General features: G+C 51.8%; 2 protein-coding genes across 2 annotated transcripts; one reads left to right on the top strand and one right to left on the bottom strand.

Annotated features, from left to right (window-relative positions):
- The first annotated feature begins 4136 nt into the window (after positions 1 to 4136).
- Positions 4137 to 17136, top strand: FSTL1 (follistatin like 1). Its single transcript, XM_053455212.1, has 11 exons — positions 4137 to 4261; positions 4350 to 4406; positions 11658 to 11762; positions 12954 to 13083; positions 13278 to 13313; positions 13851 to 13981; positions 15118 to 15236; positions 15848 to 15960; positions 16213 to 16323; positions 16630 to 16691; positions 16908 to 17136. Exons 1-11 carry the CDS (start codon positions 4259 to 4261, stop codon positions 16950 to 16952), a joined length of 912 nt encoding a protein of 303 aa, XP_053311187.1. The 5' UTR covers positions 4137 to 4258; the 3' UTR covers positions 16953 to 17136.
- Positions 17137 to 19829: 2693 nt separating this feature from the next.
- On the bottom strand, positions 19830 to 20671 carry LOC128473141 (axonemal dynein light intermediate polypeptide 1-like). The gene has a single exon (XM_053455213.1). The coding sequence runs from the start codon at positions 20601 to 20603 to the stop codon at positions 19842 to 19844; it is 762 nt and encodes a 253-aa protein (XP_053311188.1). The 5' UTR covers positions 20604 to 20671; the 3' UTR covers positions 19830 to 19841.
- Positions 20672 to 23631: the final 2960 nt, after the last annotated feature.

The following is a 23631-nucleotide window of genomic DNA, read 5'->3' as shown; positions in this document are numbered from 1 at the left end:
GATTTTCTCTACTTGGAAGGATTTCAGTTTTTTTCGTTTTCATGTTAACCCTTTCTTACTCTAATGCCCTCAGCCAGGGCAGCGGGCCCCCCCAGACGTCGGGGTTGTGCAATTTTCAGATAAATCCTAGAAGGCGCTGCTCATCCGTCCTTCTGTCCAGCTCGGTTCTGGAGTCGGTAAACTCCACGGGACTCTAGAGCCTCTCGTTGGGGTCGGACGGGTCACTCCAGAGCCAAAGACCGCATTTAGGGACTCCTGGGCGTTATAGTTAAGAGTGCAGACAAAGAAAGGTGTCGGCCGCCATGTGAACCCGGCCGAGGTGGCACCAAACCAGCTGATCGCACCTTCTTCCCGACCATTTAACCGTCCCGGCCTGTCTTTGTTTTAAGTTTGTTCCCTAAACAGTTAAAGTAGAGTTGAAGGGTGTTGGTCCTGTACATTCTCACTGCGTGTAACGCCTGTCATTTGTGACGTCTCTGTGTGACGGGGTGGAACTCTATGAAGGGAGGTCTCGCTCGAGAGAACCCAAAGACAAAAGGGCCGTCTGTAGTGGGCCGTCAGAAACCAGCAGCTGGCGTCACTCCTGAATAACTCCCATCACTACGAGGCATGCGTATCGATATCGGACCCCCACCCACTGCTGCCCCGCTCTAATGGCAACTACCCCCTAAAATAAAGCCAATGTAATTGACTCAAACACAAGACATTAGTATGGAGTATGAATGCGTAAGGCACCAGGCTCCTCCAGATTGGGAAGTTACCATGGCGACCCGACATCCACCAGTATCCATCACCCCATTTCTGTCACCAAGTTGTTTGCCTCCAGACAGGAAGTGCTGGCATATGATGTCATATCCTGGCAATCCCTTTCATGTAGCAGCCGTATAGCATGACGGGATCCCCTATATTTATGCCCAGATAGGGGCATTCAGGTGTGTGCTGGCCAGGCGTGTGCTGGTCTCTTGTGTTACATGTTGGTCATTTCAGCAGCACCCCGGAATCTGGATCTATATAGTGTATTTGTAATTTTGTTGTATATTTTTCTGGATCATGTGGAGATACTTTGTTTTTTTATAACACGAGCCGTGCTCTGGGGCCGGATATGGCACTCTCTATCTCGCTCTCTCTTGTACTTTGCACACTTGTGAGCTTTGCACGTGTGACGCTGAGTTTTCTTTGCCCGTGGAGTCTGGGTGGGCTGAGCCTTTTGCCCCCCCCCTTCAGTGGGCTGTGTATCCTCCTGTGGAGAATGTGGCCCCAGAAGAAGAAGACTGGACACCTGCTTTCCACTGTGGCCCCAGGAGGCCCTTTCACTCGCTGATGATTGCACGAGCACCACAAGCTTAAACAACAAAAAAGTAGCTATCAATAGGGCACAAAGCTCCACCCCCAACACTGACCACACCCACTTAAAGAAAACTGCTCCTCTCTAGCCATTTGACTTGTTGGCCTCCAGGACGTGGACCGGCCCCCGCGGAGCTCCTACTGTCCGCGGAGCTCTTCCTTGTAACATCTTGCTTTAGAAATGTATCTTTAATGGAATCTTCTGGGTTGGTATGACGGCGGGCACCGGTTGGTTCTCGTGACATTACGCTTCCTTCGTGTTCTCTCCGTGTGCGTGTACATGTGTCCCCCGGGGGGGGTGAAGTCATTTTTCTTTATTTCGTATGTTTATGCTCCAAATCTGTGCAACTTTGTTCTTTTGTTAATTCAGACCTGGGAACGGCAGATTGTATTTTGGTCGCCAGCCAACAATTACAGACTCCTTCCCTCTCCCAGGCCGCTCCAGACATGTTTGGGGGGGGGGAGGGGTGACTTTCAAGAATGCCATTAACCCTTACAAGACGTGCTGTACAAATACATGCCGGAATGACGTCGCCGGGTGAGACCGTGTCCGTGAGGCGCTCGGAAACCCGGAGGAATGGGATTTAATTAGTTTAATTATTTTGCTATTAACCATTTAAGTCCCAGACATTCCTTCCGCTGCCCACAGGGTTTAGAGCGCCCGCCAAGTTTAAGCGTATAGCCGGCAGCGCTCTGTTTGCACTTCTGGGCAGAGTGCGTCTCGGAGCCAAGGAATGCAGAGCGCAACAAAAGCTCCCAAAATTCCTATAGGAGTTCTCTCTCTCCCCGCTGCCTCTCTCTCCCCGCTGCCTCGCTCTCCCTCTCTTTTTTTTTTTAGTGGGGGGGGGTTGTGGGGTCTTTTGCAGTTTTTTTTGGTGTGGAACAGATTAATTCCACATATTTTGGCCTCTCTTTTGCAAGAGGCGTCTACCGCTAAGGGAAGCGAGAGCGCCAGCGACTGCGGAGAGTGAACGAGTACCCAGGTGATTTTTAACAATTACCCCACAAGCCCGTTATTACCCTCCAACCCTTAATACCCCGGAGCCAGCACGGAGTGTTAAGAGGCTCCTCGAAGCCCTGGATGACCCACACCCGATCCTCCCTGACCATAGTCACCCGCGGCTTTTTGGTGACAGTTTGTTATTTAAAGAGACGTCTCAAGTCCAAGAGAGCGAGGCGTTAGGGCCCGGAAGACTAAGGGGCCACGGGAGAAAATGCCACTTTACAGAAGTGATACCCGCTATCGATCTCCGTGTTATACGATACACGCCATTGGCTGTCAGGGAGCACTTCAGCGTGTGCGCAGAAAATGTATTTAAGTACACTTCCTGTTTCCAGCAGCGGCAGCCCCGGGGGAGGAGGAAAGAGAGCGCACACTGCTCTGTCCGAGCAAAGTGAACTCCGGTATACGTTATTTTTTAAATGGGGACCGGACTGCCCCTTTAATGCATGACATCACTTCCTGCTGTCATTAACCTGACGTCTGGAGGTTAATGCCGCCGTATTACTGAGGGATTCATCATCCCAGCGATCCGGGGAGCCCTTAAATATCTACCATACCTCCCAACAGTCCCAATTTCCACAGGACGGTTATTCCAATAGCTGCTCAGAAGTCCTGCCTGTGCGGGAAGCACGGAGGGGACAAACGCCCAGACCTGGGAACCGTCAAGACCCGAATCCTCCGCTGGCAGTCCTGGCCGCGTCCCGCAGGGGTAGCCTCCAGGTAGCCGGAGCCCAGAAGTTCCCGGGCATGGATATGCCTATCCCTCCCATGTTTAAATTCCTTCACTGTATCAGCCTCTACCACTTCTGCTGGGAGGCTGTTTTAAATAACATTATATTTACTTTCAAGTTTGGAAAAATAAAAGAACTTTTTGTGCTGAAAAAAAATACAGTGAGGGGATTAAACATGCGCGGGATAGACATACGGCTCCTGAATCTAAGACGAGACCAACCACTGATTAAGGTTTGAGTCTTTACAGCAGGAGAAACGGGCGACTGGACGGGGGGCCGGATGGGGCCGATCTGCCGGCAGGTTCTGGGTTAAATGTTACACCTTTTTTTTTCTGCTGCAAACAGCTGTTTCCCAAAGCGCTGCATCTGGGACTCTGCGGCAGCCAAAAGCCGGAATGCAGCAATGAATTCTGGGTCTTTTAACCCTTCACTGTGACTTAGCTCTAAAATCACCACAAGGTTCGTGCGGCTCGGACTTAGCGAAGGAAAAAAGCAAAAAACTAAAAATAGAAAAGAAAGAATAAAAAGCAGGAAGAAGAGATGAGGAGAAAGAAAGAGAGCGAGAGAGAGAAGGATTCAGGGAGAGAAGGAGAGAGGAAGCAGCATTAAGGGGAGCCGGGGAGGAGGTACTGGGGTGGGAGAGGGCACAGGGGAAGGGGCACTGGGGTGGGATAGGGGGCAGGGTAAGGGGCAATGGGGTGGGAGAGGGGGCAGGGGAAGGGGCACTGGGGTGGGATAGGGGGCAGGGGAAGGGGCACTGGGGTGGGATAGGGGGCAGAGGAAGGGGCACTGGGGTGGGAGAGGGTGCTGGGCAGGATGGGATGCTGAACAGGAGGGTTTGGGGTGAGCAATAAAGGGAGGGATGGAGGATTATAGATGGAGAGGAGGGATACATTCTAGAAGTGGTAGGATGGAAAAGAGGAGGGATACAGGTTAGAAGGGGTGGGGTACAGTTAGAAGGGGTGGGATTAAGTGTAGAAGGGGTGGGATTAAGTGTAGGAGGGGTGGGATTCAGTGCAGAGGGGGTGGGGTTAAGTGCAGAAGGGGTGGGATAGAGGGGGAGGAGAGCTGGGGATTTAGGATACTCTCCCAGCCCCGCAGCCCCTGTAGAAGAATCTCTTACAGAAGGAGAGGAGAGCGAATCCCTGTCTGCACCAACTCACCACCCCCCGACGCCAACATGGTAAGCCTGGGCCCTCTCACCCCATCCCCCCCTGCTGGGGTCACCCCCTGCTCACCCCTGCCTTATTGCCCTCTTCTTGCCTCCCCAGCTCCTGAGGACTCTGCCCTTGCTGGCCGCGCTGGCCCTGTCCTGCTCCCAGGCTGTGGTATGTACCGGGGATACTGTGGAAGGGGGTTAACATGCAGGGTTGGGGAAATGCTGTCTGAAAAGAATGCTTAATGCCCCAAACAGCCTGTCCCTGGCTGAGAGTGATGGTAGTAGTGGGTGTGCAGTTGCCCTAAGAATGATTACTGCCCACCCCAGGGCTGTAAATGGGGCAATTCACAGCTAAGGAGTTTGAGATGGAGTCACCTCGGCTGCTGTATGAGTGCAACTCCTATCATCCGCAGCTATTTCAGCCTGCCTTAGTATAATGGGAGTTGCAGTAAGCATTGGCCAGATTACCCTCCGAGGGGCTGTAAGCAGCACGGCGAACCCATCTTGGGGGTATTTGGCTTGATTTGCCTAATATCTGTACCCTGTGCACCCAGCCTGATGTTTGTTGGATGGCAATTCTCATCACCCTCAGCCAGCCAATCACACATCGATGTGTTCCCAACGAGCCCAGCAGGCCTTTACTTCCAGTGCGCTAAACCAGCTATTTGTATACGGCTCTTATCTGTTGTACTGCGGCGTGGTCTATGCCGGCGCTTCTCAAAGAAACGGATAAAACATTTCCTATTAAATAACACGGCCCCGTTATTTTAACCCCGTGAGCTGCTGCAGGTCGTAGTCTTTTACCGGCCCTGCCGGGACTCTGCCGGCTTTAGTAGGAGAAATTGGAGTGTCATTGACATGGCAGGAGAAGGGTTTATTTGCAACCCCCCCTTTTTTTTTTTTTGTTAACATGTCATGGCGGCAGCGAAGGGGTTAAGTGCCGGCTGAGGCAGATGGCATCAAACATCAAATAATTGCCCCATAGGGGGGGTCTGCAGGGTTGGTTTTCAGCCATAAAGTGTTTCCCATAAATCGGCCATTCAGTGTTAAATACCCCCCAGGGGATTCATTCCAGGGGTAAATGGAGGGGGGGCGGGGGTCAAAAATCAGTAATTTTTTTTAAAAAAATGTAAAAACCTTAACCGTTTAATTGCCCCAGCGTTTACAGTAATTGAAAACAGGTCCGAGTCTTAAACCTCCAGACAGGGAATGAGGTCATAAAGAAAACACGCGGGGCGCTTACAGTGAACAAGCACTCCCCCCCCCCCGGGCTGGGGCAGTTGCTATAACAACAAGCCCCTGGCAGGAAGTCGCCCGTCTGGCTCGCGTTATACTTTATTTACACAAAGGAAGGGGTTATTTAGTGAGTGGGCACTTTAGACTGACCCCCCCCAAACATGAAGGGCATACTCTGCAGCGCTGTACATCGCCGATCAGACCCGTCCCGGGGGCGCTAATACCCGGCACGAGCCGTAAAGTAACTGCATTGGGGTAATTCTGGGGTAATTCCGGAAAAAAGTTTAATAATTGGGAATTCCTGGCGTTCCTATGTTGCTCTGCCCTTGGCGCACAAAGGGTTAAACCTACGCCTGCCCGGGAAGAAACACTGTATTGGATTTAGCAATCCAGGGGTTAATTACACGATGCGATGGCCAAATACCCCTTCTCTGCCACTGTTACCCTCCTTCGCCCCCCCCAAGCAATGATGGGGGGGTGAAAGATCCTGATCGTTTAAAGGGTTAATGGATTCTTTAGAAATGACGCCTCGATGGCCAAGGATGTAGTCTGGATCGTAAGCTCTTTGGGCCAGGAAGAAACTGTAAAGAAAATGTAAACTTAACCCTTTGATTACCAGTGCAGGGTGCAGCTTTTTGGCACTAACATGGTTAAGTATCAGCAGATGGGCCCCCCCGGGAGCTGGGGGGCCGCCCCGCGTCGCAGGGGCAGTTTGTCCCGGTGATTCAGCAGTTGGCGGATGGGGCGATGGAGTCATGGGGGGTGGGGTGCCTCGCCAGCTGTGTACCGGGGCGTCTGCAGCGTAGTGCAGCCAGATTGCAAGCTCCTGGGCCAAGTTAACCCTTTCATGGGGCCATAAAATGTCAGTCAGAGAGCCCCTGGGACAGCTGGAGTGGATCTGTTTAGCGAGTAAATAAGGATGTCCGTGGCGGCTCCCGGCTGTGTGTTTTAACACATAGTTGTGTAATTGGTGGAGGTCCAGGTGTGGGGCCGACACCGCTCTGCAAACACAGCTGTAGTGTGTCCCGTGTGTGTGTCCCGCGTGTGTGTGTCCCGCGTGTGTGTGTGTCCCGCGTGTGTGTGTGTCCCGCGTGTGTGTGTGTCCCGTGTGTGTGTGTCCCGCGTGTGTGTGTCCCGCGTGTGTGTGTCCCGCGTGTGTGTGTCCCGCGTGTGTGTGTCCCGCGTGTGTGTGTGTCCCGCGTGTGTGTGTGTCCCGCGTGTGTGTGTGTCCCGTGTGTGTGTGTGTCCCGCGTGTGTGTGTGTGTCCCGCGTGTGTGTGTGTGTCCCGTGTGTGTGTGTCCTGCGTGTGTGTGTCCCGAGTGTGTGTGTGTCCCGCGCGTGTGTGTTTCCCGCGTGTGTGTGTCCCGCGTGTGTGTGTGTGTCCCGCGTGTGTGTGTGTGTCCCGCGTGTGTGTGTGTCCCGCGTGTGTGTGTCCCGCGTGTGTGTGTCCCGTGTGTGTGTGACATCATCAGTGCAGTTTCCATAACAGTCACCTTGAGCAATGACATCATACGTTCTAGAAACGCCTCATTAATGCAGGTAACATTTTAATAATAATAATAATATCAGCCCCCAAAACACATGAAAGGAGGGCAGCCACATGTATGTGCAGAACATATATGTGCCGTTTCTGACCCAACATGCCCTTATGTGGCAGTAAATTGCCCCTCTTCCTGCGCTGACCCCTGAGGGGGTTCCCTTCAGCGGGATTGTAAGCTCTTGTGCGCAGGGCCCTCCTCCCCCATTGTTTCTGGAAGTCAAACATGTAATAACACGTTGTACAGCGCTGCGGAGTATGACGGCGATATATAAATATGTAGATTAGAGTAGTGTGTACAGTTCTGGGGAACCCAGCCGCAGAAGGATATTGACAATCTAGAGAGAATTCAGAGGAGGGAAGATAGAAGAGAGACGGAGAGACATTTTAATACATAAAGGACGGGAAATGTAACGCTAGAGGCTGAGATGGAATGTACGGGGATTTTACTTTACTGAGGTGGTGCATAAGTGGAAGAGCCACCCAGCAGAAGTGGTAGAGGGTAATACAGTGAGGGGATTAAACATGCATGGGATAGACATCCGGCTCCTGAATCTAAGACGAGACCAACGACTGATTTGAGGGGGGCCGGATGGGGGCCGGATCTGCTGCATTTCTTCTTTCCTGATGTTTAGTTGGGAAGCTCTGCGGCTGAGAAGGGGTTAATACCGAGCGAGAGACCCCCATAGATTCATCCTGACCTGAGGGGGGGGGATGCTTTCATCTGGCTTCACAGAGCGCCCGGAGGGGACATGTAGGGGCAGGTCTGGGAGTCCCAGCGGCTTCCGGGCAACAAAATATTTAAGTGCAGGTTAGGGTGGGAGGATAATAAATACGTTTCTGAACTATCCTGAAGAGCTAACGCTCATTATACTGCCACAGAGTCTCACACCACCAATGCTGGGAATCTGCTCCATGCATCTACCCCAATAGCAGGTCTGTGTAGCCCTCTGTGCCCAGGGTACTCTGTTTTTTGAGACATGTACCTGCCAAGTGTCTCAGTTTAGTTTGTCCAGTCCCTTTTTAGGATCTATAGCCATCAGCGCTTCTGTACTCCCCTAATGTTATTTTCTGACCAGCTCGCCTCCTTGTACTCTCTCTGCTGGGAGGCAGTTCCACAGAACTACCCTTCAATCTGCAGGGCAATCCCTGTGCGGCGGTTTCTGGCCCCCGCAGTGAAAGTTCACATTCCGGCCGTTACAACGTTTGGTTATCATTAAAATACTGAAGAATTACCAAAAAATCCCAAAACTGCCCCGCCAGACCATGATTAACACATTCACTGCCAGTGCAAGCAGGTCACAGCAGTCTGTCCCTCGCAACGCAGGACCAAGCGCGTATTAATCATATTCATTGTTTGGCGACACAGGGGGTAGTAGGTAAGTGGAGCAGCCTCCCAGCAGAGGTGGTAGAGGGTAATACAGTGAGGGTATTAAACATGCATGGGATAGACATCCGGCTCCTGAATCTAAGACGAGACCAACGACTGATTAAGGTTTGAGTCGTTACAGCAGGAGAGGCGGGCGACTAGACGGGGGCCGCCGGGGGCCAAAATACAATTTACCTGAACTTTTCACTAATACCTCCGTGCCGTCACCTAGATCACTGGCTCACGCGGGGTTACTCGAGAGATGGGGGGGGGGTATGATTTGTAACCCTTTCAGTGCTGGCGTTGAATGAATGGATTCGTCGCTGCCGTCTCTACTTTATTCCTTCAAAAAATCCCTCAAGAGCCACGGATGCTTACATCACACATTAACCCCTTTCCTCCCATACAACATCACACATTAACCCCTCTCCTCCCATACAACATCGCACATTAACCCCTTTCCTCCCATACACCATCGCGCATTAACCCCTTTCCTCCCATACAACATCACACATTAACCCCTTTTCTCCCATACAACATTGCACATTAACCCATTAACCCCTTTCCTCCCACACAACATCGCACATTAACCCCTTTCCTCCCATACACCATCGCACATTAACCCCTTTCCTCCCATACAACATCACACATTAACCCCTTTCCTCCCATACAACATCGCACATTAACCCATTAACCCCTTTCCTCCCATATAACATCGCGCATTAACCCCTTTCCTCCCACACAACATCGCACATTAACCCCTTTCTTCCCATACAACATCGCGCATTAACCCCTTTCCTCCCATACAACATCGAACATTAACCCCTTTCCTCCCATACAACATTGTGGATTAACCCCTTTCCTCCCACATTCCTTTAGCTCACCTTTCCTACTCCCTCTCCTGCAATACTTTTACCTGTTGTGTAATACACCCTAACTCCCTCTAGATTGTAAGCTCCTGTGCGCCAGGCCCTCCTCACTTGTTGTCTCTGTTAGTCCATTTGTTATATACTACATGTTATGTGCTGTCTACCCGATCCCGGATCCCCGCTATATGCAGGATTTCTATTTTAAAAGCAGACGTTTCAGACATCGATAAGGAGACCCGTGAGGTTTCGGTGAGAGGATACAGACCTCCTCTGCCTGCGCGGGCTGTCTAGACGGGTTTAACGTTCCTGGTCTCCGGGGACTGGGGGGCTGCAGCGAGACCACCTAATGACGCTCTCAGCAGATTAGACGGAGTGCGGGGCGACGTGATCTGCATTCCTGCGCGTTCCCAATTCTATTTATGGTAACGATCCCTCCGCTTAACGAGCGAGCGGATTCACCGTGTCCGGGTAGTAGATAAGTGGAACATCCTCCCGGCAGAAGTGTTAGATATGAATACTGCAGCCATGCTTTCTAATGTGTGTGGTCTCCCCCCAACCCCCGCACCCCGGTGGTCGGGTTACCGGCTGTACAAACAATTTCCGTGTCTCCTGATGTAAGCGGTACACGGACATGACACGCATGTGCATTTGGGGCTGGGGGCATCACGAGGGAGCGCGGCCTTCCTGGGCCAATAGCCTTCGTTTCTCCCACATATTAACCCTTTTATTGTATTATTATATTATTGATTTGTATAACGCCAACATATTCCGCAGCGCTGTACAATCGAGGTTCAGCTCCCATGGTCCTCAGCCGGCCACATGCTTTGTGGTACATGTTCGGTGTATGGAGAGCGTGTTTGATAACATCCATCATACGTGACGCGTGTTTCCTGCCTGCGGACGTCACGCCGGGGCCCCTTTAAGGATCATGGAGCTGCTCTACTTGGCGGGCTGTGATTGGACAGATCCTGGCAGGACTCTGCCCTGTGATTGGCCCACATGCTCCAGCTGTGCGATGGCTGCCGTGTTCACTGCCTTCCTCGTTAACCCTTTCAGTGGCGGCTCTGCATATTTTATACATTTCTCTGTGTTTTCGCTTTAAAACTAAATCGTTTCCATGCCAACAGCATGTGGGGGGGGGTACATGATTCAGTACACACAGGGTTTATACAGCGGTAAAGTGAGAACGCTGACAGTTTTAACCGCTTCACTACCAGATAAACTCTAGCCCTTAGATTGTAAGCTCTAGTGACCCGGGTTCCGGCTCGGTGTTGTACCGCGCCACGGAATCTGTTGGTGCTATAGATATTAAAGATGAAAATGCTGCGTACAAACAATATAATAGATTGTAAGCTCCCGTGGGCAGGGTCCGCTTTAGATCTTTTTGGGTTTGCGATTCATTTGGTAATCTGCGGGGGCCACGGAATCTGTGGGGGCTTCAGAAAGAAAATGTGAACTTTTTTTGGGAGCGTTTGGACACATTTTAGGCAGCTGGCGGCCCCCGTATTTGTGCGTGAGAATCCCCGCCCCCGCTCCATGTAATTTACACGTATGAACGAGCCGGATTCCTGGGACATGTGGAGCTCATCAGAGCGAACGTCACGCCGCAGACCCCCGAATCCTCCGGCCTCTCCGGGGGTCTAACAGATTCCTCCTGTTTAATGCGGAGATTCCGGGAGGGGAGAGTGGGGGAGAGGAGAGCGGTGTGTGGCCCTTGGGATCGCAGTGTGTGGCCCCTGGGTTCATGGCGTATGGCCCCTGCAATCTCTGTGTGTGGCCCTTGGGATCGCTGTGTGTGGCCCCTGAGAGCAGTGTATGGCCCCTGAGAGCACAGTGTGGCCCTGGGATATCTTATTCTTGGGAATCTCAGGGTTAAGGAACATTGTAGCAAAAGTTAAGTCCTACATGTTACAATCTGCACGCAATAAACCCCGCGTAACAACATGTATGTTACCCCCCCAACCATATGTGTATCCAATGGAAGCGTCCGTCTCAACTTCCTGTTCTCAGGATCTACAGGATTACGCGAGGGTTAAATCGATGGATGTAGTTTAGTGTTATCTATGTATATTTGCCCCCCACCGAGTGCACCCCTGGTACCCCTTTAGTGGCATAACTGCCTTCCTTCCTGCTGGGTGTCGGGATATGACATCATAGATCAGGATACCCCACTGACTTACTGGGCCGCACTGGACTGTGAGACGGATATACTGGTATCGGGGTCAGTGCTGCCACCGCCTGGCCGTCTCTGGTAATGCAGGAATGTCACCAAATTGGATTGTAACTCTTGCAGCCCCATCACACGAGCTCCGCTTTTGCCCCGGGGGGGGGGGCAATTAAAAAAAAAAAAAAATCCCTTTATGTCTTGCTGTTTGTCGGCCACCAATCCGAGCTTCACTTTCTCAACAGGAGGAGTCCAAGAGTAAGTCGAAGGTCTGCGCCAACGTGTTCTGCGGAGCCGGCAGGGAGTGCGCCGTCACCGAGAAGGGGGACCCCACCTGTCTGTGTATTGAGGTAATATTACTGGGGTATTATGGGGGGCAGGGGGCGCCGTCACCGAGAAGGGGGACCCCACCTGTCTGTGTATTGAGGTAATATTACTGGGGTATTATGGGGGGGCAGGGGGGCGCCGTCACCGAGAAGGGGGACCCCACCTGTCTGTGTATTGAGGTAATATTATTGGGGTATTATGGGGGGCAGCGGGCGCCGTCACCGAGAAGGGGGACCCCACCTGTCTGTGTATTGAGGTAATATTACTGGGGTATTATGGGGGGGCAGGGGGGCGCCATCACCGAGAAGGGGGACCCCACCTGTCTGTGTATTGAGGTAATATTACTGGGGTATATTGGGGGGCAGCGGGGCGCCGTCACCGAGAAGGGGGACCCCACCTGTCTGTGTATTGGGGTAATATTACTGGGGTATTATGGGGGGCAGCGGGCGCCATCACCGAGAAGGGGGACCCCACCTGTCTGTGTATTGAGGTAATATTACTGGGGTATTATGGGGGGGCAGGGGGGCGCCGTCACCGAGAAGGGGGACCCCACCTGTCTGTGTATTGAGGTAATATTACTGGGGTATTATGGGGGGGCAGGGGGGCGCCGTCACCGAGAAGGGGGACCCCACCTGTCTGTGTATTGAGGTAATATTACTGGGGTATTATGGGGGGGCAGGGGGGCGCCGTCCCCGAGAAGGGGGACCCCACCTGTCTGTGTATTGGGGTAATATTACTGGGGTATTATGGGGGGCAGCGGGCGCCATCACCGAGAAGGGGGACCCCACCTGTCTGTGTATTGAGGTAATATTACTGGGGTATTATGGGGGGGGCAGGGGGGCGCCGTCACCGAGAAGGGGGACCCCACCTGTCTGTGTATTGGGGTAATATTACTGGGGTATTATGGGGGGCAGCGGGCGCCATCACCGAGAAGGGGGACCCCACCTGTCTGTGTATTGGGGTAATATTACTGGGGTATTATGGGGGGCAGCGGGCGCCGTCACCGAGAAGGGGGACCCCACCTGTCTGTGTATTGAGGTAATATTACTGGGGTATTATGGGGGGCAGGGGGGCGCCGTCACCGAGAAGGGGGACCCCACCTGTCTGTGTATTGAGGTAATATTACTGGGGTATTATGGGGGGCCGGTAAAACATAGAAAATGCTAATTTTGGGGTGCAGAGGCCTTTAGTCTTATTTTCTCTTTTTTTCACAGAAATGTAAAGGCCACAAGAGACCGGTCTGCGGCAGCAACGGCAAAACCTACCTGAACCACTGCGAGCTGCACCGCGACGCCTGCCTCACCGGCTCCAAGATCCAGGTGGACTACGACGGGCACTGCAAAGGTACGAGTGCCGAGGGATTTATCCGCAAAGAGTTCCTCCGATAGCAAAAGGAAGGGCCTGGCTACGGATGCTGGGAGTTGCAGTTAGATCATTAGAAGCCGATCCCATTGGTTGTAAAATATCGGGGATCCGGAGCGTTTGATTCGCTGATCGGGATCTTAATGAATATTTTCTCTTTTTTCCACGATGAGCAGAGAAGACGTCGGACCCCGCAGCTGCCGCCAGTCCAGGTAACCCGTCCGCCGCGGAGCTAAAATAAAATAAAGTATTAACAGAAACCCAGAGCCCGCCGGCAGATCGGCCCCATCCGGCCCCCGTCTAGTCGCCCGTTTCTCCTGCTGTAACGACTCAAACCTTAATCAGTCGTCGGTCTCGTCTTAGATTCAGGAGCCGTATGTCTATCCCATGCATGTTTAATCCCCTCGCTGTATTACCCTCTACCACTTCTGCTGGGAGGCTGTTCCACTTATCTACTAAACGCTCAGTAACATAAAACTTCCTTATGTTACATCTAAAAATAATGAGATCCGCCGTGTATCAGGGAAGCAGCCGTTTAATCAGCGCTGGTTTTTACCCCGTTGCTGATTACCCCGTGGGATACGGCAGGCGCTGCATGATTTATACCGTGACATCATAATTATTGCAATAGGCTATGCGTGTGACGGCACGTTTGGAGCGGTATATTTGCGTGTGGATGCTTCTGTGTGTGATACTCCAGCCGTGGCCCCCGAGGGCCCTCCACTGACCCCTCTGATCCCTCTCTGCAGTGGTGTGTTACCAGTCCGACCGTGACGAGCTGCGCAGGCGCGTCATCCAGTGGCTGGAGGCAGAAATCATCCCCGACGGCTGGTTCTCCAAGGGCAACAACTACAGCGAGGTCCTCGACAAATACTTCAAGGTGAGAGGGCCGAGGGGGCCGAGGCCAGGAGCCTCCGTAGTCACCAGGATTTACCCCGTTTACAGGGTGCCCGTGCCCGGCTTCAACAAAGCGTTTTATAGCCCCGGACAATTAATTTAATGGATTCCACCAAATACACAATAAATAATGTACAGTTTAAAACACCAAAACCCACGAATTTATCAGATAACCGACGGGTTTAACTTCAACCCGGGATCCCCCAATCCTCTGAACCGAGAATTTCACCTGTAATGCAGGATTTAAACACCAGGGGGCGACGTCTTCCTGCTGCTTCACTCTGCATTATGAAGTCCTGTATAATGTATAGATAAATCAGTGACCGGCCCCTGTATAATGTATAGATAAATCAGTGACCGGCCCCTGTATAATGTATAGATAAATCAGTGACCGGCCCCCTGTATAATGTACAGATAAATCAGTGACCGTCCCCCTGTATAATGTACAGATAAATCAGTGACCGGCCCCTGTATAATGTATAGATAAATCAGTGACCGGCCCCCTGTATAATGTATAGATAAATCAGCTCCCCGGCCCCTGTATAATGTATAGATAAATCAGTGACCGGCTTCTGTATAATTTATAGATAAATCAGTGCCCGGTCCCCTGTATAATGTATAGATAAATCAGTGACCGGCCCCTGTATAATGTATAGATAAATCAGTGACCGGCCCCTGTATAATGTATAGATAAATCAGTGACCGGCCCCCTGTATAATGTATAGATAAATCAGTGACCGGCCCCTGTATAATCTGTGAGGTAGACAGAGGGTTAAACAGCCCAACACCGCCCCTCCCCCGATCCTGGGCAGAAAGAGCTAGACCATAATAGCAGGGGGTAAAAACAAAACATTCCGTTACCTATGGCAACCAATCCTCAAACTATGCCATGATTCAGCAATTCGAGCCCCAGGGCTCCAGCAGAATCCCCGTCTCCACCTCTACCAGTAACTGCCCCACGTGGGGGCAACTTTCACTGCAACAGCAGCATGTGTTATGTTTACGAGTGCCGTTAGTGGACGGGTGAACGCACGCTGCGTGTATATATATATATATACTCTGTAATATCCCCCCGCGGCCCCTGTTGCCCCAGTAAAGCCCCCCTTACTGTCGCTGCAGAGTTATGATGATGGAGATTCCCGCCTGGACTCCTCCGAGTTCCTGAAATTCCTGGAACAGAACGAGACGGCGATCAACATCACCACCTACATGGACCAGGAGACCAACCGCATCCTCAGGTGGGGCAGAGGGGGCAGACGGGGCCCAACGCTGGCTTATTATATATACATCACGCCTGCGTCACGCATCACGCCTGCATCACACATCACACCTGCATCACGCATCACGCCTGCATCACGCATCACACCTGCATCACACCTGCATCATGCATCACACACGCATCACACCTGCATCATGCACGCATCACACCTGCATCATGCATCACACACGCATCACGCATCACACCTGCATCACGCATCACGCACGCATCACACCTGCATCACGCATCACACCCGCATCACACATCACGCCTGCATCACGCATCACGCCTGCATCACATATCACGCCTGCGTCACGCCTGCATCACGCATCACGCCTGCATCATGCCTGCATCACGCATCACACCCGCATCACACCTGCATCACATATCACACCCGCATCACGCCGTGGTGCGCGTTACCATCAAAACAATCGCGTTTCACCACTTAGTAAATCTACCCCACGCAAAACCAGCTTCTGTTGGGTCAGAATGTTCCCTCTTCTAATTCATGTGCAGCCCCCCCCTCCATCCATGCGGTAGAATGACGCCGTGGCCCCTCTGCCCCCTCTCTCCCCCCTCTCTCCCCCGCAGGGGTCTCTGCGTTGAAGCTCTTATCGAATTGTCTGATGAGAACGCTGACTGGAAGCTGAGCTTTAATGAGTTCCTCAAGTGCCTGAACCCCAACTTCAACCCCCCGGAGAAAAGTACGTGCCGCCGAATCCTGTGTAACCCCCTCTGTGTCTGCATACCCCCCGATACCCCATGCATGTTTAATCCCCTCACTGTATTACCCTCTACCACCTCTGCTGGGAGGCTGTTCCACGTATTTACCACCCTCTCAGTGAAGTAAAACTTCCTTCCGTTCCATCTCAGCCTCTGATCCTCTATTGTTAGATTCCGCTCTCTTGCTGTAACTTGTTGCCCGTTATTAACCCCTTCATGTATCCGTGTTGCAGAATGCGCCCTGGAGGATGAGACCTACGAGGACGGAGCCGAGACCCAGGTGCAATGTAACCGCTGCGTGTGCGCCTGCGGGAACTGGGTGTGCACCGCCATGGCGTGCGAAGGTAACGCAGCCCCACAGATCTTACTCGGGTCTCTTCTGTGTGCGGGGGGAGGGGCTGGTGTATACACCTTTTGGCCCTCAGAGGGTTAATCGCGCACAAACCTTGGTCAGTAAAGATATACAGCGCTACGGAGTCTGCCGGCGCTATATAAATAACCGTCATGTAAAGATATTCATACGCCGAGCATATCGGGCCCCAAATGCACCTACCCTCTGCTGATAACGTCGTGTGGCCCTCGAAGGCTGGACTCGGACAGCCATGTTTTGGGGTCTGCTGGGTGATAATTGACTGATTTTTTGTTTCCAGGGAAGGACCTGCAGCCCGAGGAGGAGATGGCGAGATACGTCGACGAGCTGAGGAAACATCAGGTGAGAAAAACCTGGCCAAAATAGAACGGCCTCCCAGCAGAGGTGGTAGAGGGTAACACAGTGAGGGTATTAAACATGCATGGGATAGACATACGGCTCCTGAATCTAAGACGAGAAACGGGCAGTCTGGATGGGCCGTCGGGGGCCGATCTGCCGTCGGGGGTTCTGGGCCTCTGATTGGTCGCTGCCTCTCACGTTCTGTGTCTGTCCCTGCAGGAGACGGTGGAGAAGTCGAAGCGCGTCGGCACCAAGGACATCTAAACAGCGGAGCGGATTCCCTGCGCGGTTGGGGTCGCCCGGACGCGGGATCTCAGCCCTTGGGTGGGCGGGGAATCTGTCAATCACTGTCAAGGAAAATGTAATATTTGTAGGGCATAGGTGCAACCAGAGGGGGTGGGGCTTCTTGGGCCACACCCCCAACCAATCATTAGATCACTTAATCGTTTCCGCGCGGCTCGTGGTCTTTGTGTATTCCCCGAATTATTCTGCAATAAGGCACCCGGCGTCCGTGTTCTGGCGGCTCGGGTCACGTGTCCCCCTGACGTGTAACACGCAGACCCCCTGTTACATGCGGTCACCGGCTCTCCGTGCCCTCGACGCGTCGCTGACATTTAAACAGAATGCATTGTGGGAAATTTTATAGACCCGCCCCCTAGGGGATCTTAATGGGGGGGGGCACGTTGCCATGCCAGGCTCTGATACACTGCACTGAGTTAACCCCGCGCGCTGGGTGCCTTATTGCAGTTCTGCTGACACGTTTGTAACGGATGCTTTGTGGATCGTCGGGATTATTCCGTCTGACGGGGTCATCGGGTCAGGACGGGACGGGCGTACAGAGCGCTGCGTGTACCGGGAGTTACCGGCCCCTCGGGGCCACCGTACCGGTACACCGCCGGCTATGCCTACATGGTTCCGCTGGCCCAGTATAAAAGCCGACGCGACACGGTGCTTTGTGATTAACCCTTACAGTACCCCCACATTGCTGTGGCCTGGCCACGTGGGGGTTAACAGGGCCGGATTGTGTTAATGGTGCTATGTTCTTGGAATGACAAACCAGCCCCCCCCCCGTTCGTGTCGCCCCCTCCATTTAGTTTTGCGGATGTAGACGCGGCCGTTTTATTTGTATTATGCACCCCTCCCCCACCCTCTTTTTTGGACTTGAACGCCGGCACACGATAGGTTAATATCTTGAAGGGCCTATCCATTTTCTGTCACTCCAGTGCCTGGTTACCCCCCCATGTTATTAGACTGCAACTCCCAGCGTTCTCAGCCACGTGCTTACCGAGCATGCTGGGAGTTGTAGTCCCGCACCCGGAGGACAGGCTGTCCATTGACTAAAACTGTTATAAAAACCCCATTTTCAAACCATCCAATCACCTTTGATTTCTAAAATGTTCAGACAGTATTAACCCCCTCCCTGCCAGCACGCAGTACCGCACACTTGAGTTGTATTCGCCCGGCTTCGTTTCTCCGCACCCCCGACGCTTTCTTTATTGCATTATTTTACGCCTTTATATTTGGTTTTTTTATATTTGTATTTTTTTTTATTCTATAACAACCAAATAAAATAAAAAACCTACAAAACCCCCCAAGTGTCCCGACGCAGCTTACATTTCATGTTGTTGGTTTCTGGAGCAGCTGATCCTGTGGAAGTCAGATGTGATACAATGTAACAAACGAGGGGAATCTGACCAGGTGGTAGATAAGTGGAACAGCCTCCCAGCAGAAGTGGTAGAGGGTAATACAGTGAGGGGATTAAACATGCATGGGATAGACATACGGCTCCTGAATCTAAGACGAGACCAACGACTGATTAAGGTTGGAGTCTTTAAGGCAGGATAAACGGGGGACTAGACGGGGGCCGGATGGGGCCGATCTGCCGGCGGGTTCTGGGTTTCTATCACCACGAGAACCTGCTCCTTGTCCAATTATCTACTCTAAAGACTCTGTGAATCTGCCCCGTTCACAACCGGATCAGAGTTAACCTTTGAGGCTCCGGGTCCAGAAATGCTGAGCTGTTATTATCCGCTGCCCGGGTGTCTTATCTTTGCTGATGATGTCATTTGTGGAAAGTGACATCATAAACCAGATCTAGACATGGATGAAATGGGTTGGAAGATCTTAAGAGCCGGGATCCGGATAACTTTATCTTCTGTCATCCTTCCCGGAATCTGAGCTTTCCAGAGCAGCCCAGGACTCGGCGGTCTCCAAAATCTCCGTACTAGAGGAGGTCGCCTGCTGGTGTGAAGGGGGTCCGGACACAGCGGGGTTTATGAATCCTCCGCGTCTCGCGCACCGGCTCGCTCTCTCACCGGCAGATTGATATATAAAATGTCCAGAAGATATATGTAAAGTTCCAGGAGCTCAGAGGTCTCCTCTTCAGATGGAATCCATCTCCTGTCTTTTTAGGAATGATATTTCTACATAACAACAAATAACCCCAAAAAGTAAAATGTGGGGTAACGCAAAAAAACCCTCATTTTTATTTGTAAATAAACATAATGATTGACAGGTGGAGAGTGCGGAAGCTCCGCCCCTGCCTGGGACTTTTTGGGGTAGTTTGTTTCCATGACGCGGTGGGACTGCAGCCTTAACAGATGAAATAAAACGTTACATTAACCATTTACAATTCAGCTTAACCCCCCCACACGTGACGGGTGCCACCTGCTTAAAAACAACCCCACCATTAACCCCCCCGGGGTATTACCTGCCTCTGGCCTGCATTTTGGGAAAAGAAAGAAAGAAAGACTGCCGAGAGTTTCAAAAGTTCAATTTATTTTCCAGCAGTTAGAAATCATAAGGAGGAACACGCGTGACGGGAAGCGTGTGCTGACTACCCCGTGGCACACAACATGTTAAATGCTTGGCAACAAATCCATACAAATCCCCCCCCCCAGGGGCAACACAGAACCGGCCGCTGAGGATACAATCCGCACATTATATGCCCTTTACAGCAAGTAAAAGCCATTTTTCCTCCCCTTTCAGGTGCAGCCGTCTGTGCAGTACAAATGTCCCGTAATGAGCATGGAAAGGATCCAGACACGGTGTAAAAGCTGCATAGATATTCCTCTCTCCCCCCCCCCCATAGATATTCCTCTCTCCTTACCCCCCCCCGCTCCTCTGGCCCCTTGGCCCCCGGGGCAGTTCCCCTCACTTCTTGGGGGCGATAATCCCCTCGAGCTGAGCCTTGAGCTGCTGGTTGGTTCTCTTGAGGAACTGGACCTCCTCGGCGTGCTTCTTCTCCTCCGCCTGGCGCCGCTCGGCCTCCCGCTTCTCGGTGGCCTCGCACTTGGCCTTCTGCTCGTTCAGCTGCCTCTCCAGCTCTTTCTTGTCCAGCTCCAGCTGTCCGATCCGGCCCTCCATGTCGGACTTCCCCTGCTCGGCCTGCAGGGCCTTCCTCATCCCGAAGGCCACGCTGCTCTCGTACAGGGTCTGGTAGGCCGAGACGGTCATGTTGATCTCGTCGCGCACGCGCAGGAGCAGGACGCCTCTCTCGGCGCAGTTAATGGTCACGTGGCGGATGAGCTCGTCGAAGCACTGGGAGTAGAGCTCTCTGCGCACGGGGCAGATGCCGGTCTCCCGCGCCTGCCTCTGCTGCAGCTTGGCGTCCAGCTCCTCCTGCACGCGGACGACGTCCATGCGCGTACTCGGCGCGCTCGACACCCGCTGGATCCACGCCTGCTCGCTCTCCGTCCATTGGCGGGGGGGCAGGACGGCGTCGAGGATCTCCTCGGGGGGCCTGCTGGTGTCCGGCGTGAGGCTCTTCGGCGGCGGGGGCACCGGGGCGGTGAGCGGGGGCGGCACCGGGGCGATGGGCCTCAGGGTGCGGGATTTGGGGGACTTCCTCCCGCTTTTGGTGCTGACGAGGACCGGGTTGTCGTATTTGAGCAGCGAGTCGGCCGGGGAGCTCATGGCGGCAGCCGCTTCAGACTCACCGGACGGGCAACTGCAAGAACAGAGCGAGTTACCAACACTGCAGCGTCTCCTAGGCAACCGAACGCTAGAGCTAGTGCCCGCCCAGCTGCTGATGTCATCGGGTCATGTGATCCAGAGAGCTGCAGGAGCGAACGTGCCCGAGCCCAGCAGGGACTTTACCGATCGTTTACCTGCCTGCCCCGGGTCACATGACTCCTACCGGGGGGGGGGGGAGATGACGGTGCTATATAAAACAATAAATAATAATAATAATAACACATTGTACAGCGCTGCGGAGTATGACGGCGATATATAAATAATAATAATAACACACATTGTACAGCGCTGCGGAGTATGACGGCGATATATAAATAATAATAACACATTGTACAGCGCTGCGGAGTATGACGGCGATATATAAATAATAATAACACACATTGTACAGCGCTGCGGAGTATGATGGCGATATATAAATAATAATAACACACATTGTACAGCGCTGCGGAGTATGACGGCGATATATAAATAATAATAACACACATTGTACAGCGCTGCGGAGTATGACGGCGATATATAAATAATAATAATAACACACATTGTACAGCGCTGTGGAGTATGACAGCGATATATAAATAATAATAACACATTGTACAGCGCTGCGGAGTATGATGGCGATATATAAATAATAATAACACATTGTACAGCGCTGCGGAGTATGACGGTGATATATAAATAATAATAACACACATTGTACAGCACTGCGGAGTATGACGGCGATATATAAATAATAATAATAACACATTGTACAGCGCTGCGGAGTATGACGGCGATATATAAATAATAATAATAACACACATTGTACAGCGCTGCGGAGTATGACGGTGATATATAAATAATAATAACACACATTGTACAGCGCTGCGGAGTATGACGGCGATATATAAATAATAATAACACACATTGTACAGCGCTGCGGAGTATGACGGCGATATATAAATAATAATAATACACATTGTACAGCGCTGCGGAGTATGATGGCGATATATAAATAATAATAACACATTGTACAGCGCTGCGGAGTATGACGGCGATATATAAATAATAATAACACACATTGTACAGCGCTGCGGAGTATGACGGCGATATATAAATAATAATAACACACATTGTACAGCGCTGCGGAGTATGACGGCGATATATTAATAATAATAACACACATTGTACAGCGCTGCGGAGTATGACGGCGATATATTAATAATAATAACACATTGTACAGCGCTGCGGAGTATGACGGCGATATATAAATAATAATAACACACATTGTACAGCGCTGCGGAGTATGACGGCGATATATAAATAATAATAATAACACACATTGTACAGCGCTGCGGAGTATGACGGCGATATATAAATAATAATAACACACATTGTACAGCGCTGCGGAGTATGACGGCGATATATAAATAATAATAACACACATTGTACAGCGCTGTGGAGTATGACGGTGATATATAAATAATAATAATAACACACATTGTACAGCGCTGCGGAGTATGACGGCGATATATAAATAATAATAACACATTGTACAGCGCTGCGGAGTATGACGGCGATATATAAATAATAATAACACACATTGTACAGCGCTGCGGAGTATGACGGCGATATATAAATAATAATAATAACACACATTGTACAGCGCTGCGGAGTATGACGGCGATATATAAATAATAATAATAACACGTTGTACAGCGCTGCGGAGTATGACGGCGATATATAAATAATAATAACACACATTGTACAGCGCTGCGGAGTATGACGGCGATATATAAATAATAATAACACGCAATTCCAGATTAACGGCTTCACTGGCAGTAACCGGGGGCCACACGGAATCAGGGGACTTTATATATAGATTGTAAGCTCCTGTGTGCAGGGCCGTCCTCACCTGTTGTTTCTGTTAGTCCATTTGTTATGTTATGTACTACTTGTTATGTCCTGTCTACACATTGTACAGCGCTGCGGAATATGATGGCGCTATATAAACCAATAAATAATAATATATTTTATATAGAGATCCGTAACGCGTTGTATTCGGTATTTATATATTTCTATTATCGGTCAGACTAGAACTTGGCTTTAGCAGAATCTGCTGCTGGGCCGTTAATATTAAGGAAGTTTGACATTGCTGAGAGGGGGTAGATAAGTGGAACAGCATCCCAGCAGAGGTGGTAGAGGGTAATACAGTGAGGGTATTAAACATGCATGGGGTAGACATACGGCTCCTGAATCTAAGACGAGACCAACGACTGATTAAGGTTTGAGTCTTTACAGCAGGAGAGACGGGCGAGTAGACGGGGGCCGGATGGGGCCGATCTGCCGGCGGGGTCCGGGTCGCAGGTTGCCGGTTCTCTGTCCGGAGGGTTCGGGGGTCTCTGTCTCGGCAGTAAAGGGTCTTTTTTCAGTGCCGGGATTGGGTCTTGTCCGCAATGGGGGGGCTAAAGAGGTATTTGGGCCGGAGAGGGCAGTTCCTCTTTGTTTATCTGCCCCAACCAAGTCAAACTATTGCTAGCTACCCCCAGCACGGATGGGTTGTTGCCCCCCTGGTGGATTCATTGTTATATTTACCTCAATGCCCCGGCAGCTTATTATTATTTATCCCTTTTACCCCGTAACCCGGGCTTTTATCCGATTTACCCTTTGCCCCGGCGCTTGTACCGCTATCTGCCCTCTTGCCCCGCGGGGCACCTGCTGAGTAATGCTGCTGTCACCATCCGGCTCACTGTATCAACTCAGCTCCAGGTCTCCGCCCCTCCCGTGACGTCACGGCAGCCCTGCGCCCTGCACGGGGTATTCGGCCTCTTCCGGAGTCCGGGCTCAGCGGCTGGATATACACGTTCCGGGGCCGCCACGCCCGGCGGAGGGAGGTTCTGGCCGCAGGGGGCAGTTGCATAAGATTCCGGGATATTGCTGCATGGGGTGCGAGCGACGGCCGCTGGGGCATTTCTGAAGGGCTGAGCCTGGG

Source organism: Spea bombifrons, chromosome 2, assembly GCF_027358695.1.
Source record: "Spea bombifrons isolate aSpeBom1 chromosome 2, aSpeBom1.2.pri, whole genome shotgun sequence".
Taxonomy (NCBI): Eukaryota; Metazoa; Chordata; class Amphibia; order Anura; family Pelobatidae; genus Spea; species Spea bombifrons.
Note: the sequence above shows the minus strand (reverse complement) of the source record. Positions and strands in the feature narration are given on the sequence as shown.